Genomic DNA, 18,048 nt, shown 5'->3' with positions numbered 1-18,048 from the left:
GTAGAGGCAGGAGCTAATACTGGCTAAGTATGTTTGAGATAGAAATATTGTTCTCAACTTTCCCACCAAAGCATTCTGAATGGCATAAAATAAACACATTCTCCTGAAAAGTCCGAGGGTGGATGCCTTTAGTAAGCTTCAACTATTTTTGAAGCATGTGGTTTATCTTAACAGGTTTTTAAATTTTGCATTTTGTAATACAAGATAATCATATTTTAAATATAAAATGCTTAAATTATTTAATATCAAATAATGTGGAAGTTCCAGGAAGTTGTTTGATATGTCACTGATAGATATGCATACTTGTTTGAGAAGCATGGTCTAATCAAGACTCATTGTACATTCTTAAGCATTAAAAAGACATTAAAAAACAGTACTTTTGAAAGATTACTCTTGAAGCAGTGTGCAAGAATAATTGGAGGAAGTGAAAAGAGACAGGAGATAGGATGACTCAAAAAGGGAATAGATTCAGGAAGGTCAGGAAAGAGGCAATATTGTTACTTACCTGATCCAGCATTTTTACCATCTCCTCCAATGAGTGGGACTGTAATGGCTGCAGGGCCCCCATCTGCAGGCAAAGTAGTATACACCATGGGCAGAGACTGCACCACCACTGGGATGGTCTTCAGGCCACCCATCTTATTTGGCAGACTGACTGAGGGGATAGTGTGAATGACATGTAAGATCTGCTGGCTACCAGTGCTCTGAGAGGAGGTCAGGACAGAGCCTGGGGTCAGAACAGTAGGAATGTTTGCTGAAGTGCTCATGTCAGATGTTGACGTGGACACCACAAGGGTCTGGGGAGAAGACTGTGGCTTGGGGGGACGTATTGGAGCTTGTAGCATGCTAGCAGGCTGGAGAGGAGCCTTGGGCTTGTGAAAGGAGAGGTCAACTGGTTCCACTTGGGGCAGGCTGAAATCACTAGCCAAAAGTTCTTCTGGGGGCTCAATCTTGATGTCATTAAACAGTGCTGGGTTCTCCATGGGGTTGGCATCCAGGAGTGTTGAAGAAGTCATATTACTTCTGTATTCTATCTCAGGGGGATCTTTGTTCCGAACAGAAGCAGTGACCTTAAATAAATAAACAAATGAGAGATGCATAAGTCAGTGTTAGTACCCTGAAGAGACATGCAAGCAATGTAAAAAAGAAATCTCTATTCATTTCACATGGAAGGAATACATGGTGCTGGGAGAAATAAGGCAGGAGTAAACTAAAGAGAAAAACAGACGGGAAACTTTACTATCTGTAAGTACCAGGTACTGTATCCGGCAATTGTTAAAAATTATTTCATTTAACGTTCACAATAATCTTGCAAAATTATTTAAAGTCAACACTTTCTGAGCATCTACTATAAGCTCAGTGGCAGCACACATCAATAAAGTACAGCCAATAAGTACATACTAACATATTAAATATAATCATAGAATAATGTGAATAGTTTATAAATCATACCATAATAAATAATGTAACAGGCATACAAGCAAGGTGTTTTAGAAAAACAAAAGGGAATGACTCATTCTGACTAGAAAGGGAAGGCTTCAAGGAGGAGGTGATATTTCAGATGAGTCATAGAAAATTAATAGAAATTTTCTAGGCAGATAAGAGATAAGAAAGATATCCCTGTCTATAGAGCCATAACAATAGACAGTATAATTATAGAATAAACTATGAAATAAACTTGCAATACAGTTAGTTGTATTATATGCAAAATTGAACTCTGCAACTTTTTAATTCTGGGATTTTCAAAAAAACTAATAAATGATCTAAATGATCATAAATGATTTAAACTAATAAATAAATTTATTAGTTTAAAAAACAAATTTATTAGTATAAAAAACAAATACATTTATTAGTATAAAAAACAAACAAATACATTTATTAGTTTAAAAAACTAATAAATACATTTATTAGTTTAAAAAACTAATAAATACATTTATTAGTTTAAAAAACTAATAAATACATTTATTAGTTTAAAAAACTAATAAATACATTTATTAGTTTAAAAAACTAATAAATACATTTATTAGTTTAAAAAACTAATAAATACATTTATTAGTTTAAAAAACTAATAGTTTTTAATAAAAAACTAATACTTTTTTAAAAAAACTAATAAATGATCATTTATATGTAATATATGAAATAAAGCCTCAACCTAATTAAAAACTTTCTAAGAATTCCATGAATTCAAAGGTCAAGGATATAACGAACTGTGTATGCCACTGCCAAGCAACACTCTGGATCTTGAAGATGATTTTGGAGATGGTGGTACCACCTCTTTAGCCAGTAAACAAACAAGCCTCCATTATCTATCAGCATGATACTTGAATTATGGGAGTTTTAAATTATGAAAAATGTTAAGGAATACATCCTTTATATAAAACATAACCACTTTTAGTTTTGTATATTTGGAAGATGAGGAAAGGTAGAGTTCAATGAAAGGTTGGGTGATAGAAGATAATTGTTTGGAAGAGAGGAGTAACAAGGGAAGAACTATTTCTGTGAGATTTAACTAGCTTCTTAATGAAGATTGATTGAAAGAGGAATAAAACTAGATTCAAAGACATTCAAAAGAAAGCAAGTGGAAAAATCTCGATGAGACATGTAAAAATATTTGAGTATTGACTGGATATTGGACAATATTAATGAATTATTGTTAATTTTAAGGTGTGATAATTATGTTATGCTTATGATTTTTTAAAATTTAGGTGAGAGATAATAAGGGTCTGAATTCAGAGAGCAATAAGTGGCAGGAGAGGCAGTGTCTTCTTGCTCTGACTTTATTTTAAAAACCCTCAGAGCGCTGCAGTGAGCTATAATCACACCACTGCACTCCAGTCTGGGTGACAGAGCAAGACTCTGCGTCAAAAACACATGACAACAACGCTCAGAGCAGGCTGGGAATGAGTAACGGCACCAAAAACCCATCCGTGCTTTGTCTCCAGAATTTAGCCAGACTGCCATCTTCTTTTCCCTTCTTTTATGCTACAACACTCTTGGTTTCTTGATTTGCCAGCACCTATCCCAACTCAGCCCTTGTTTGTGGTCCAAACATTGCTTCAATCTGCTCCTCCAGGACATGATTTCTGTGATTTGTCCCACTGTTTCACATACTGCAAATGTAACCCATCCCTCATGGGTGGATTTGACCCATCCAGATAAGCGGGGAGTAGAATCCTGTTGACAGGGAGAGGAAGTTGTCAAGATTGGCTCTGCTGAACATAAAACTCCCCTGTTCTCAGAATCCCCCAAATCAACTTAAGCTCTTATTTTTCCTACATTTCCCACATAACTCTTCACTTGAGTAGCTCCATTCCCAGATTAAAAAGATAGAATCCAAGGAATCTTCAAAAGAAAAAATGTTATCTCTTTCCATAGTCTATCATTGCTGTCAATAACAGTGAGAAATAGAGTTACAATAGAAAGCATAAGAAGAGATTCAGTGTAGGGTGGGCGCGGTGGCTCATGCCTGTAATCCCAGCACTTTGGGAGGCCAAGGCAGGTGGATCACTTGAGGTCAGGAGTTCGAGACCAGCCTGGCCAACATGGTAAAACCCCATCTCTACTAAAAATGCAAAAATTAGCCAGGTATGGTAGCATGCACCTGTAGTCCCAGTTACTCTGGAGGTTGAGGCAGGAGGATTGTCACTGCACTCCAGCCTGGGCAACAGAATGAGACTCTGTCACACAAAAATAATAATAATTCACTGTAATATCATTTTCTGTAAGAATATAGTTGTGGGTGCAGGTGTATAAATAAACACAACTTGCCACTGAAATTAAGAAAAGATTTAGCTAAATTTTAGGTACTTTTTGGACTAAGAAACCTGAAAAAGCTGAAGCTTTGAATCCTAACTATAAAATAAACACTACTTTGGCAACTTTTACTCTCTTTTGCCAAAGAAAGGCCATTTCAGTGAGATGAGTGCTGCCTACAACAATGTTACTAGCTCAAGGCCTTGTGTTTAGCTGATACTTGATCTGCGGGTATGCATTTTATTGAAAAACATTACGTAGGAACCTCTAAAATGGAAACTGATTGATGAAAGTCAAGAAACTGAAGAACTGATAGTCTATTCTTATTGCCTTGATGAGATACAGTGTTACAGGGTCCTGCTCCAACAGGCCATCATTAGTTGTCCTTTTATAGACTAAACCTATTCTGTGGTTTGCCAATTCTTAACCAAACCCTGTCTGCAGCAGGGCTTCAATCATCACTTCTCTCCTGCCATCAAAAGGCTTTGAGAGAAGTGTTGGAAGGGGAGTTGTTTGGGTTTTAGTATCTTAATAGTAACTTCCTCAAAGCATAGCGTCACATTTTTCTGTACATATCACTCCCAAGTACGCCTCTTATGTCTAAGTGAATCTATCTTGTAGCAAGTATTTTCTGGGTGTAAATATTGTCTTCTGAATGCAAGCTTTCTTGAGAAAACAGACTGTTCTCAAAAGTAGGTCTCAAGGTTGACCTTACTGTTCCTTCCTTTGTGGCTTAAAGACAAGCATTCCATATCTACACACTATCAGCGTGAATAAGTTTTGTTTGTGTGCACTGAGGATTCTTTTTCCAATATGATCAAAATAATTTTAATAAAAATATTGTTATACAGTCTAACTTATTCCATAGTTTGAATATAACCCTCCCTATGGTTAAAAAAAACCCAACACCCTATTTGCTTTACCTTATCTTTATAGATAGCATATTATGCTTGAAGGTTCTGAAGAAGACCTTCAAGTCTTGATTGAGTGAGTTTTTGTGCCTAGAATTTTGGTGATTTTAAGAATCCTCACTAAGATGACTCAGGATGGCTACCTATTTCATGCTTCATTGAATATAATCACTTCAGCTTTGAAACTCATCTGAGGATTGTTCTGTCATCAGATTTTTCTTTTAAAGTAATCTTTCTTCATTTTTAGTGTGGTGTGATGGCTTCAGTTTTTAAGTGTTCTCTAGTCAATCACTATCAAAGAGAATAGCTACTTTCCCCATTTGCTATTTTAAGACTTTATCCTGAATTTCCAGATTTCTGAATCTATGAAGAAGGTTGTGCATGAAAGAAAACAAAGAAACTTAGGAGTGGTTTGAAGACAAGCTTTAATTTCCACAGTGCTACTCCTCAAATACCCAGAATCCTTATCAGGTTTCCTTAAGCCAATTTGAGTGGACAAAAAAATATAAAAAGAGTTAATTATTCATATATTACTAAAGATGAGACCCTTTCGGTTCTTAGGAAACACCCCTCTCAATTCTAGAAATAAACTCTGAGAAAAGTTGGTTAATTTCACAAATATTTAAGCATTTGATTAAGATAGGTAGAGAGGCCCTGAGAATCAGTGGAATCAACTGTTACAAAGTTTCCATTTTTCATGTATTTGAAACAGCTCTGATGTGGAGCTTGAAAGTGGTAATGCAAGATTAGAAATGAAGAACAAAATACTATATACAGCACAGTAGGTGGAAGGAGAGGAAGGGATGTTATAGAAACACGATAAAGCCTAGGCTCCTCCCAAACAGAAAGAGGAAACCTGTTTTTGTAAACAGGTACCTTCCAGCTTTGCTCTGGGTTAAACCAATTAGTTTTATGCCTGGATACATATGCACACATGTATTGTACACATTCATTGTTTAGGTCAAAAAGTCTGTTTAACCTTCTAAAACTCAATTCTTTTTCCAATAAGAGCATTATCTGTTTGGGTATTAGAAAATGGAGCGGTGGATGGAGATGGGTATTATTAGAAACCTAGACTTAATCTAACAAACCCGGCAATTTTAAGAGATTGGGATGGTAGTAGCCACAATCAGGCAAAATGAGATCATAAATGTACAAATGTATGTACATATGTATATGTATGCATATATTTGTTCACTAGGTATTTGCTTAGTACCTAGCACAAAACTATAGAAAATGTGAAAAATACTAAATCAGTTTTTGTTTCTCAAAGAATCTAAGGTTGTTTTTGGGTAATACATAGATGAAGTTATTTTATTTTAATATTTATGCTTACTGTATTGTACTGTACATTGGAAAATATATATAACACATTGTAGTGGGCTGAATGGTGACCCTCAAAAACACTCGTCTACACCTCAATTCCCAGAGTCTTTTTGGAAAAAGTATCTTTGCAGATGTAATTAAAGATCTTGAAGAGATCCTGCTGGATTATCTGGGTGGGCCCTAAATTCAATGACTAGTGTCCTTATAAGAGACATACAGAGGAATAACGCACAGAGCCACAGAGGAGAAGGTAATGTGAAGATGCAGGCTGACAGTGGGGTGATGGGGCTACAAGCCAAAGAACACCTATATGTACCAGAAGCTGGAAGAGGCAAGGAAAAGATTCTTCACTAAAGCCTTCAGAGGCAGCATGACCCTGACAATAACTTGATTTCAGATTTCTGGCCTCCAGAACTGTGAGAGAACACATTTCTCTTGTTTTAACCCACCTAGTTTGTGGTAGTTTGTTTCAGCAATTCTAGGAAAGTAATACCTCACATCAAACCGAGAATTCTCCAGATAGCTTAGGACAAAACTAATATAGATTTATTTATTTATTTATTTATTTAAATAATTTTAAAGTATGTAAATAATATTGATGGCAAGGATGTGGCAAAAATCGTGAAAGTGGTAAGTAAATAATTGAAGTTTGGGAGACAAAAAATATTACTGGGGAGACAAGAGATATTTACATAAAGCAGTTGACAATAGAGAACAGGTACCACATTAGTGACTAATACAGATAATTTAGTGTTCCAGGAGCATGATTTCACTAGAGATTCGAGACAGTTGGGGTTTTCTGTGTATGTTTCATGGAAGAGGTAGAATTGGAATTTGAACCCTAAGAAAAGTAAAGAGTTTGGTGAGCTATACTAGCTCACTGAGGCACAATCCATGTAGAAAAAACAGTGTGGGGAAAAGTCGCACAGAAATGTATGAACCCTGAGAAAGCAGCCCAGCTTTAAAAAAAGAGAAGGAAAAAAAAGAAAGGTATGAGCCAGTTAGATAGTATCATGGAAATATTGTTCATTTTCTTGGGCGTGACAGTGCTGATGTAGTTATGTAGGACAATGTCATTATTTGTAGGTGATGCATGCAGAATAATTTAGGGGTAAAGTTTCTTGATGCAACTTACAATAGTAATAAAATGGGGGGAGAGAGAGAGAGAGAATTAGGCTGTGTGAAAATATGTGCCAAATATTAACAATATTAAATTAGGGTAAAGGAGAGACATGTATGATAAAATTTAACCCTAACACTGCTCATACATTTTGACCAAGACATCCCACTTGTAGGAAGTAATCACAAACAAAAAATAAAGGGCAGGTGACAACCAAATGCTCTTTCACTGCATGGTATGTTGATACAGAAATTTAGAGAAGGGAGAGCAGCATGTGTGCCCTGAGCTACACACCCACCCACCAGTCCTAACTTTTGACATAAACAAATCCTATAATGAATCAAACCAGGAGGCTTCTCCACACTAGAATGATGCCAGCATTGCCTAGTTATAGAACACAAACTCCTGGCCCTTGTCACCTGAGACATGGCCAGTGTGCTGTGGCCATGTATCACAAGCACTCAAGCTTTTCTAAAAATAAGATATCCTGGAAATGCCAAGAAACAAACAAAAAAAGTGCTTAGATCCCTTACTATCCAGACTTTTCTACACATTGAACCAATTTCAAAGTGCCTCCAAATTCTGGAAGTTCAGTATACCTAAAGAATGCATAGAAAAACATTTCTAGAATTATACTTAGGTACACTGAGATCTCAAAATAAGGTAGCTTTGGCCAGGCGCGGTGGCTCACACCTGTAATCCCAGCACTTTGGGAGGCCGAGGCTGGCAGATCACGAGGTCAGGAGATCGAGACCATCCTGGCTAACATGGTGAAAGCCTGTCTCTACTAACAATACAAAACAAAATTAGCCAGGTGTGGTGGCAGGCGCCTGTGGTCCCAGCTACTTGGGAGGCTGAGGCAGGAGAATGGCGTGAACGCAGGAGGCGGAGCTTGTGGTGAACCGAGATCACGCCACTGCACTCAAGCCTGGGTGACAGAGCAAGACTCCATCTCAAAACAACAACAACAACAACAACAACAACAACAACCACAAAGGTAGCTATGCACGCTCAACGACATTTCATAGAGTATTTTTTATTACAAGTACAATAGATTTTTATCTAATACTACTTATACTCAGCTTCCTCTTGGTATTAACTATGAGTAAGCTCTAGCAACAGGCAGAAGTTTTCCAACAATTAGCAAGTTTTGATGTGCTAATAATTCCTAAACGCAAAAGCTACGATTAAGGTAAATGGGACATCAAATAGGGCTAAATATCATTAAAACAGTACAAAGGATTCTCATCCATATGCATATGCAACTTAAGCAAATTCATTTATACACCATGGGCCAAACAATGATTGAGAACAATTTTTAAAACTGACTCCTAGATTTCTCAAGGAACTTAATACAGAACTACCATTTGACCCAACAATCCTATTACTCGGTATATATACAAAAGAAAATAAATCATTCTACCAAAAATATACCTGCACTTATATGTTCATCACAGCATTATTCACAATAGCAAAGACATGAAATCAACGTAGGCGCCCATCGATGGCGGAATGGATCAAGAAAATGTGGTAAAGATATACCATGGAATACTATGTAGACATAAATAAGAACAAAATCATGTCTTTTGCAGCAATATGGATACAGCTAGAGGCTATTCTCCTAAGGGAATTAATGCAGGAACAGGAAACCAAATACTGCATGTTCTTATTTATGAGAGCTAAACGTTGGGTACTCATGGACATAAAGATGGCAAAAATAGACACTGGGTACTACTAGAAGAAGGAGGGAGAGAGGAGAACAAGGGTTGAAAAACCATTGAATACTATGCTCACTACCATGGTGACAAGATCATCGATATCCCAAACCTCGGTATCACACAATACACCCATGTAACAAACCTGCACATGTATCCCCTGAATCTAAAATAAAAGTTGAAGACACTCAACAAAGAAACATCAGACTTAATCTGCACTATAGACCAAATGGATCCAATATATATTTACAGAACATTTCATCCAATGGCTGAAGAATACACATTGTTTTCCCCAGCACAAGGATCATTCTCAATGACAGACTATATGTTAGGTGACAAAACACACCTTAAGACACTCAGAAAACCTGAAATAACATCAAGCATCTTCTCTGACCACAATAGAATAAAACTAGAAATTAATAACAAGAGGAATTTAGGAAACTATACAAACACCATACACCAGTAGTATTATAAAACATTAATTTATTAATGTTTAATAATATTATTAAACTTTAATTTAATTAGGGAAATTAAAAAATATGCTCCTGCCAGGCATGGTGGCTCATGCCTGTAATCCCAGCACTTTGGGAGGCCAAGGCAGACAGATCACCTGAGGTTGGGAGTTCGAGACCAGCCTGACCAACATGGAGAAACCCCGTCTCTACTAAAAATACAAAATTAGCCGGGTGTGGTGGCGCATGCCTGTAATCCCAGCTATCTGGGAGCCTGAGGCAGGAAAATCACTTGAACTCAGGAGGCAGAAGTTGCAGTGAGCTGAGATCACACCATTTCACTCCAGCCTGGGCAATAACAGTGAAACTCCGTCACAAACAAACAAAAAAAACAACTACAACAAAAATTGCTCCTGAATGACCAGTGAGTCAATGAAGAAATTAAGAAGAAAATTGAAAAATTTCTTGAAACAAATGATAATGGAAAACAACATATCGAAACCTATGGAATACAGCAAAAACAGTCATAAGAGGGAAGTTTTATAGCTGTAAGTGCCTACATCAGAAGACAGAAAAAACTTCAAACAGACAATCTAATAATTCATCTTAAAGACCTAGAAAAGCAATGATACCTGCATATTCTTTTGGAAAAAAAATAGAAAAACAAGAGCAAACCAAACCCAAAATTAGTAGAAGAAATAACAAAGATGAGAGGAGAATTAAAAGAATTTGAAATAAAACAATACAAAAGATCAGTGAAACAAAAAGTTGTTTTTTGAAAAGTTAAACAAAATTGACAAAACTTTAGCCAGGCTAATGAGAAAAAAAGAGAGAAGATCCAAATAAATAATATCAGAAATGAAAAAGGAGACATTACAACTGATATTGCAGAAATTCAAAGGATCATTAGTAGCCACTATGAGCAATTACATGTCAATGAATTGAAAAATCTAGAAAAAAATGGACAAATTCCTAGACACATATAACCTACCAAGATTGAACCATGAAATCCAAAACATGAACAGACCAATAACAAGTAATGAGATTGAAGCCATAATAAAAAGTCTCCTAGTAAAGAAAAGCCCAGGACCTGATGGCTTCACAGCTGAATTCTACCAAACATTTAAAGAAGAGCTCATACCAATTCTACTGAAACTATTCTGAAAAATAGAGGAGGAACTATTTCCAAACTCATTCTACAAGGCCAGTATTAACCTGATACCAAAACCAGACAAAGACACTTCAAAAAAAGAAAATTACAGGCCAATATCTCTGATGAATACTGATGCAAAAATCCTCAACAAGCTACTGGCAAACCAAATTCAACAATACATTAGAAAGATCCTTCATCCTGACCAAGTGGGATCCCTGGGTGCAAAGACAGTTCAACACACAAATCAATCAATGTGATACATAATATCAACAGAATGAAGGATTAAAGACCATGATTATTTCAACTGATGCTGAAAAAGCATTTGATAAAATTCAACATCCCTTCAAAAAACTGGGGATACAAGTAACACCTCAGCATAATAAAAGCCATGTAAAACAGACCCACAGCTAGTATCATATCGAATGGGGAAAAACTGAAAGCCTTTCCTCTAAGACCTGGCACATGTCAAGGATGCCCACTGTCAACACTGTTATTCCACATAGTATTGGAAGTCCTGGCTAGAGCCATCAGAAAAGAGAAGGATATAAAGGGCATTCAAATTGGAAAAAAAAAAGTCAAATTATTTTTGTTTGCAGATGATATGATCCTATATTTGGAAAAACCTAAAAACTCCACAAAAAACTATTAGAACCCATAAACAAATTCAGTAAAGTTGCAGTATAGAAAATCAAACTAATCAAATCAGTAGCATCTTTATGTCAACAGTGAACAATCTGAAAAAGAAATAAAAAAGTAAACCTGTTTACAATAGCCACACATAAAATTAAATACCTACAAATTAACCAAAGAAGTGGGAGATGTCTACAATGAAAACTATAAAACACTGATGAAAGAAATTGAAGAGGACATCAAAAAATGGAAAAATATTCTATGTTCATGGATTGGAAGAATCAATATTGTTGAAATGTCCATACTGACAGGGACAGGAGGCAGGGAAATTCTAGGCAGAAGTGGGCAGGTCCCTGGTGAGGGCCCCACCCTGAAGCCTGGAACCACAGTCCAAAGTGAGAACTTATATTTCCGTTTTCCTGCTTGAATGTTGCCTTTTCCGAAACCACCCATGGCTGACCCTGCCCCCTATCCTGTGCCCATAAAAACCCAGGCTCAGCTGGCAGAAAGAGGAGAAGCAGCTAAACGTTGGAGATTATAGTTGGATGTTGGAGAGAAGTGGCTTGACTTCAGAGGGACAGCTTGATGGCATAGCTTTGGAGAGGAGTCCAGATGGGGACAGCTGGAAACCAGGGGAAGATTACCTTCCCACTCCATCCCCTTTTCAGCTCCCCCTCCCACTGATAGCCACTTTGATCAGCAATAAAATCCCCCACATTAACCACCTTTGATTCATTGTGTAACCTCATTCCTCCTGGATGCCAGACAAGAACTTCAGTGTGGGTGCGGAAGGCTGTCACACTGACCCTCTGGTGAGCTGTTAATGCTTAAGCCATCTGCAAACAGCAAAGCTAAAAGGGTACTGTAACACTCCTTCTGGGGCTTCAAGGGTCGCAGGCACCCCGCACCCCAGACTCTGCTGTGGGGTGCTCATTGAGTTTTGCTCCTGCCCGTGCCCAAAGGCACTCACCCCGGCTCCTGCACCCACTGACCTGTGCTTCCCCTCCCACAAGGGGTAGAAGACAGCAGGTTTAAGTGAGTGGAATTCGCCCCTGCTAGTGCCAAAGCACCAGCTAGGTCCAGCACCAGTGCACTCCAGTTCCCACCCACGAAGGGGTCAAGGAAATATCCTGCTTCAATACTACCTAAAACACAATACAGATTCAATAAAATCCCTATCAAAATACCAATGACATTCTTGTCTGGGCGCGGTGGCTCATGTCTGTAATCTCAACACTTTGGGAAGCAAAGTGTTGCTTTGTCAGATTGTTCACTGTTGACACACTTTGGGAACACAAAGAGGTGGGTGGATCACTTCAGGTTAGGAGTTCAGGACCAGTCTGGTTAACATGGTGAAACCCCGTCTCTGCCAAAAAAAAAAAAAAAAAATTAGCTGGGCATGGTGGCACATGCCCATAGTCCCTGCTACTTGGGAGGCTGAGGCACAAGAATTGCTGGAAGCCAGGAGGTGAAGGTTGCAATGAGCCAAGATTGTGCCACTGCACTCCGGCCTGGGCAACAGAATGAGACATCTCAAAAAAAAAAAAAAAAGAAAAAAAGACATTATGTACAAAAATAGAAAAACGAAATCCGAAAATTTATATCAAACCACAGATACTGAGAATAGCCAGTTATCCTAAGCAAAAAGAACAAAACTGAAGGAATCACATTACCTGACTTCAAGTTATACTACAGAGCTATAGTAACCAAAATGGCATTGTATTGTCATGAAAACAAACATACAGTGCAATGGAACAAAATAGAGAACCCAGAAATAAAGCCATACATCTACAAAGAATTCATTTTTTACAAAGGTGCCAGGAACATACATTGGGGAATGCGTGGTCTCTTCAATAAATGGTGCTGGGAAACCTGGATATCCATATGTAGAACAATGAAACCAGAACCCTATCTCTAACCATATACAAAAATTAAATTAAAATGGATTAAAGAGTTAAATCTAAGACCTCAAACTATGAAACTGCTGCAGAAAATATTTGGGAAAATCTCCAGGACATTGGTCTGGGCAAAAATTTCTTGAGCAATACCCCACAAACACAGGCAACCAAAGCAAACAGGAACAAATGGGATCACATCAATTAAAAAGCTTCTGCAAAGCAAAGGATTCAATCAACAAAGTGAAGAGACAACCCATAGATTGGGAGAAAATATTTGTAAACTACCCATCTGACAACAGATTAATCACCAGAATATATAATGAGCTCAAACAACTCAATAGAAAAAAGTCTAATAATTCAATTTAAAAATGGGTAAAACATTTGAATAGACATTTCTCAAAAGAAGACATACAAATGGCAAACAGGTATATGAAAAGGTGCTCAACATCGGTGATCATCAGAGAAATGCAAATCAAAACTACGATGAGATATTTAAAATGGCTTTTATCCAAGAGATAGGCAATAATAAATGCTGGTGAGGATGTGGAGAAAAGAAAACACTTGTGCACTGTTTGTGGGAATGTAAATTAGTACAGCCGCTATGGAGAACAGTTTGGAGGTTCCTCAAAAAAATTGAAAATTGAGCTACTATATGATCCAGCAATCCCACTGCTGGGTATATACCAAAAAGAAAGGAAATCAGTATATCAAAGAGATATCTGCACTTCCATGTTTGTTGCAGCACTATTCACAATAGCTAAGATTTGGAAGCAACCTAAGTATTCATAAACAGATGAATGGATAAAGAAAATGTGTTACAGATACACAATGGAGTACTGTTCAGCCATAAAAAGAATGAGATCCTGTCATTTGCAATAACATGGGTGGAACTGGAGATTATTATGTTCAGTGAAATAAGTCAGGTATAGAAAGACAAATATCACATGTTCTTATTTATTTGTGGGATCTAAAAATAGAAACCATTGAAGTCATGGACATAGAGAGTAGAAGGATGGTTACCAGAGGCTGGGAAGGGCAGTGGGGTGTTGAGGAGGAGGTGGTCATGGTGAATGTGTACGAAAAAATAGTTAGAAATTGTCTGGGTGCAGTGGCTCTCTCCTGTAATCTCCAGCACTTTGGGAGGCCGACATGGGCAGATCACCTGAGGTCAGGATTTTGAGACCAGCCTGGCCAACATGGTGAAACCCTGTCTCTACTAAAAATACAAAAAATTAGCTGGGCGTGGTGGCATGTGCCTGTAGTCCTAGCTACTCAGAAGGCTGAGGCAAGAGAATTGCTTGAATCTGGGAGGCGGAGGTTGCAGTGAGCTGAGAAGCCACCACTGTACTCCAGCCTGGGCAACAGACAGAGACTCCATCTCAAAAAAAAAAAAAAAGTTGGAAATAACAAATAAGATCTACTATTTGATAGCACAATAGGGTGACTAGAGTCAATAATAACTTAATTGTACACTTAAAAAATATCTAAAAGAGTGTAATTGCATTGTTTGTAACACAAAGGATAAATGCTGCAGGGATGGATACCCCATTCTCCATAATGTGATTATTTCACATTGCATGCCTGTATGAAAACATCTCAATGTATCCCATAAATATATACGCCTACTATGTACCTACAAAAATTAAAAATAAGGCCAGGTACGGTGGCTCACACCTATAATCCCAGCACTTTGGGAGGCCGAGGTGGGCGGATCATGAGGTCAGGAGTTCAAGACCAGCCTGGCCAATATGGTGAAACCCTGTCCCTACTAAAAATACAAAAATTAGCCAGGCATGGTGGTGCGTGCCTGTAGTCCCAGCTACTCAGGAGGCTGAGGCAGAAGAATAGCTTGAACCTGGAAGGCAGAGGATGCAGTGAGCCAAGATTGTGCCACTGCACTCCATCCTGGGTGACAAAGTGAGACTCCGTCTCAAAAAAATAAATAAATAAATATTTAAAAATTCAAAAAATAAAATAAAAGTTGAAATTATAACAAAAAGATTCCTAAATGTAACCAACTTTATCTGATGAATCAAATAAAGAAACAGACAAGTATTGTATATACAACACTGTATACTCAAGTCTATAGGTGATTTAAGGATTTTCAAGGTTAATTTTGACTGTATTTGAGTTTCACTCATGCAGTGAATTTGCAACCCCAAGAAAGACAGGACTTCAACATCTAGCACAGAGCCCTGGGACATAAAATCCAGATAACCTGTTTCGAATCCTAATTCTTGGAGTGTTCAAGGCCAGTTTTATTTTCCATCAAATGGGGAAACTAAGAATAATGATGGTTAATTTTATGTGACAACTTGGCTGGGCTACAGTGCCCAGATATTTGGTCAAACATTATTCTAGATGTTTCTGTGAAGGTATTTTTTTGGATGAGACCAACATTTAAAACATTGTACTTTAAATAGGGCACATTACTCTCTATAATGTGAGTGGTCCTCATCCAATCAGTTGAAGACCTTAGTTTTTAAAACAAAGACTGCCCTCCATAGAGCAAGAAAGAATTCTTCTCACAATCTGCTTTTGGACTCAAACTGTAACTCCTTCTGAATCTCCAGCCTGCCGGCCTACCCCTGATGGGGTTTTGGACTTGCCATGCCTCCACAATCTAATGAGCCAATTTCTTGAAATCTCTCTCTCTCTCTCCATGTACATATATGCATACGCACACACATACACCATACACACATATCCTGTTGGTTCTGTTTCTCTGGAGAATACTAATTAATACACTGTTCAACAGGATTATGGTGAAGATTAAATAAGACAATGCATTTAATATTCCTCCTATCTGAAATATGAAATAGTGCTACATAAATAGTTGCTATTGTCTACTAAAGGTCTACTCTTGTCTTTATAGCCTTGATTCCAGAGGCTATGTTTCTTTTAGGTCAGATCTACTCCCCAGCTGAATATGAAACCAAGGCATTCATATACTTTCTAGAAATATGTCTTCCTTCACCTCTTCTCAATCCCCAAACATGTTATAGAAAGAAAAATGAGTTTAAATTCTGTAATCACTACCAGGTATTCAATACTATTATGGCCCAATATTAGTACCCTATTTTCCTGATAACTGACCTGCTTGAATACCTGCATTGAGCCACCTTCTGAATTAAGTTGGACCTCCAAGTTGTTTATGAGTTTATCCATATCTGGAAAAGAGAAAAGGAAAAGACAACTTTCAGAATAAAATCTAACCCACTATATGCATAAATATGCCATTAATGTTATGTGTGTTCTATGACCTTTATCTTTCAGTACTTACCAGATACTGATAAGTCATTGAAACCTTCTGATTTATTTTACTCATCAAGATGGCCCTAACTTTTCCCCAATAATATTAGCTGCTCCCCTCCACCAAACTGCATGCAGGTAATCTGTTTCTTCCTATTTCTCCAACATGCTCTGCCTTCAGAGGAACATCAGGATAGCTACAGTTTTCAGTATTCTACCTTCCTGGTCTAGTTCTTGCTTGAAGGAGTTCCAAGCTCCTATATATATATTTACCCGAGTGAACTTATTTACACATCAAGGCCAAATCTCTCTAGAGATGTATTTTATCTGTCTACGTCTCTTAAATCTACAAGCCAGGTGGGGTAATAAAAACAGTTTTCTCTTTCTTCTTTAGTTTTTCCTCTTAAAAAAAGGAATTAGTGTCTTAATTCAGCTGCCTTAAACCATCAGTCATTCATACTAGAAGCACCTACTAGCTTTCTTCCTCAACCAGATTTTCTGGGAGTTAGATGTGCAGCACTCACATCCCATAATCTTTGGCAAGGCCTTTTTTTTTCCTAAGCCACAACTTGTCCATCTATGATTAAAAGATTTCAGACTATCCTCTGCAGAACCCTAAGGCTTCCATGGAACTTGGGGGTGGGGTTTGTTAAATTAAGGTTAGCTTAAAGCTTCCTCCTTACATATTTCAAGTTCAGCCTAAAGGTTTCCCCATCCATAATGAACCATAACCTAACTGGATGTGTAGACAGTGTAATCTACTGTTGCGCCAATCACAGAGTTTCAGCCAATTACAGGCAGTCAACAACTCGAAGTGTTTGAATAAGGCAAATACTGAGATATAACCAATCCAGCTGTTTCTGTACCTCACTTCCATTTTCTGTCCATAAATATTATCTGACTACATGGCAGCTCCAGAGTTACTCTGAATCTATTATTTCTTCTGGGGGCTGCCTGATTCATGAATCATTCTTTGCTCGATTAAACTGTTAAGTGTAATTTGTCTAAAGTTTCTCTTTTAACAGGTTAATGGAGGAACTGTAGTAAGTAATAAGAATAGTAGAAGCCAGAATTAAGAAAACTGACTTCCAATAGAATCTGAGCTCCTTGCAGACAGATACTTTCATCTTTGTTTTTTTCACTAATGTATTCCAAGGCCCTAGAACATTGCCTGGTACATGGTAGGTGTTTAATCACATTTTCGAAGGTTTTTGATGACAGTGACAGAAAAGGAGAGTGAGGGAATGTGTTTTCTCAAGTACAGAAATTGGAAAAGGGTGGAAAAGAACGAAAGAAAATTAGAGAATTTATGCATGAAAGATGCCTGAGGTGTAATTAACTATGAAGTGAGAGGTGGTAGAGAGGGTAGCTAAGCTTTTTCTGATTTCTAAGACAGGAAAAGGAGGTGTGATGGTGGAAAAAGAATGTGAGGTCAGGTAACTCTCATACAGCCCACAGGGGGGCACCAAAACGCCAGGAGAGCTTTGTTGCTGCCAGAAACATGCGTAGGAGTGGAGAAGATTCGATTCTCCCTCTGCATTCACACAACACCTTCAACAGGCTTCATTATTTCTAGCAAGTACAACTTAAGAGAGCCAACTCCGATCTGTTCTTCGATTCCTATGGATTAAGAGACAGCAGAGTTGAGGAAGCAGAGTGATTCTGAGAAGCCATATTAGCTTCTATGAACCTCAGTTTCTTCACCTGCCGAAAGAGGGGAACACGGTATTGCCTTAACAGAGTTAATGTGAACATTCCATGTTAATACATTCATATGCCATGTAATGACGTTTCAGTCAACGATGACCCACAGATACGACACTGATTCTTTTTTTTTT

The 18,048-nt window shown here is 37.7% G+C and overlaps 1 protein-coding gene across 7 annotated transcripts in view; it reads right to left on the bottom strand.

Moving 5' to 3' along the window:
• The window catches only part of KLF8 (KLF transcription factor 8), a 57,695-nt gene that overhangs the window by 23,694 nt on the left and 15,953 nt on the right, over positions 1–18,048 (bottom strand). For all 7 annotated transcript variants that reach the window (XR_010132522.1, XR_010132521.1, XM_055376925.2 and 4 more), the window contains 2 exons: positions 16,055–16,128; positions 506–1,070 (listed from right to left, as the gene is read on the bottom strand). Coding sequence is in view for 5 of the 7 variants with exons in the window: in XM_055376925.2 (XP_055232900.1) it covers positions 506–1,070; positions 16,055–16,128 (639 nt within the window). In the remaining 2 variants the exon portion in view is untranslated. The remainder of the gene's footprint in view (positions 1–505; positions 1,071–16,054; positions 16,129–18,048) is intronic.

Source organism: Gorilla gorilla, chromosome X (genome assembly GCF_029281585.2).
Source record: "Gorilla gorilla gorilla isolate KB3781 chromosome X, NHGRI_mGorGor1-v2.1_pri, whole genome shotgun sequence".
Classification (NCBI taxonomy): Eukaryota; Metazoa; Chordata; class Mammalia; order Primates; family Hominidae; genus Gorilla; species Gorilla gorilla.
The sequence above is the reverse complement of the archived record's forward strand: the minus strand, read 5'-3'. Positions and strand labels throughout refer to the sequence as shown.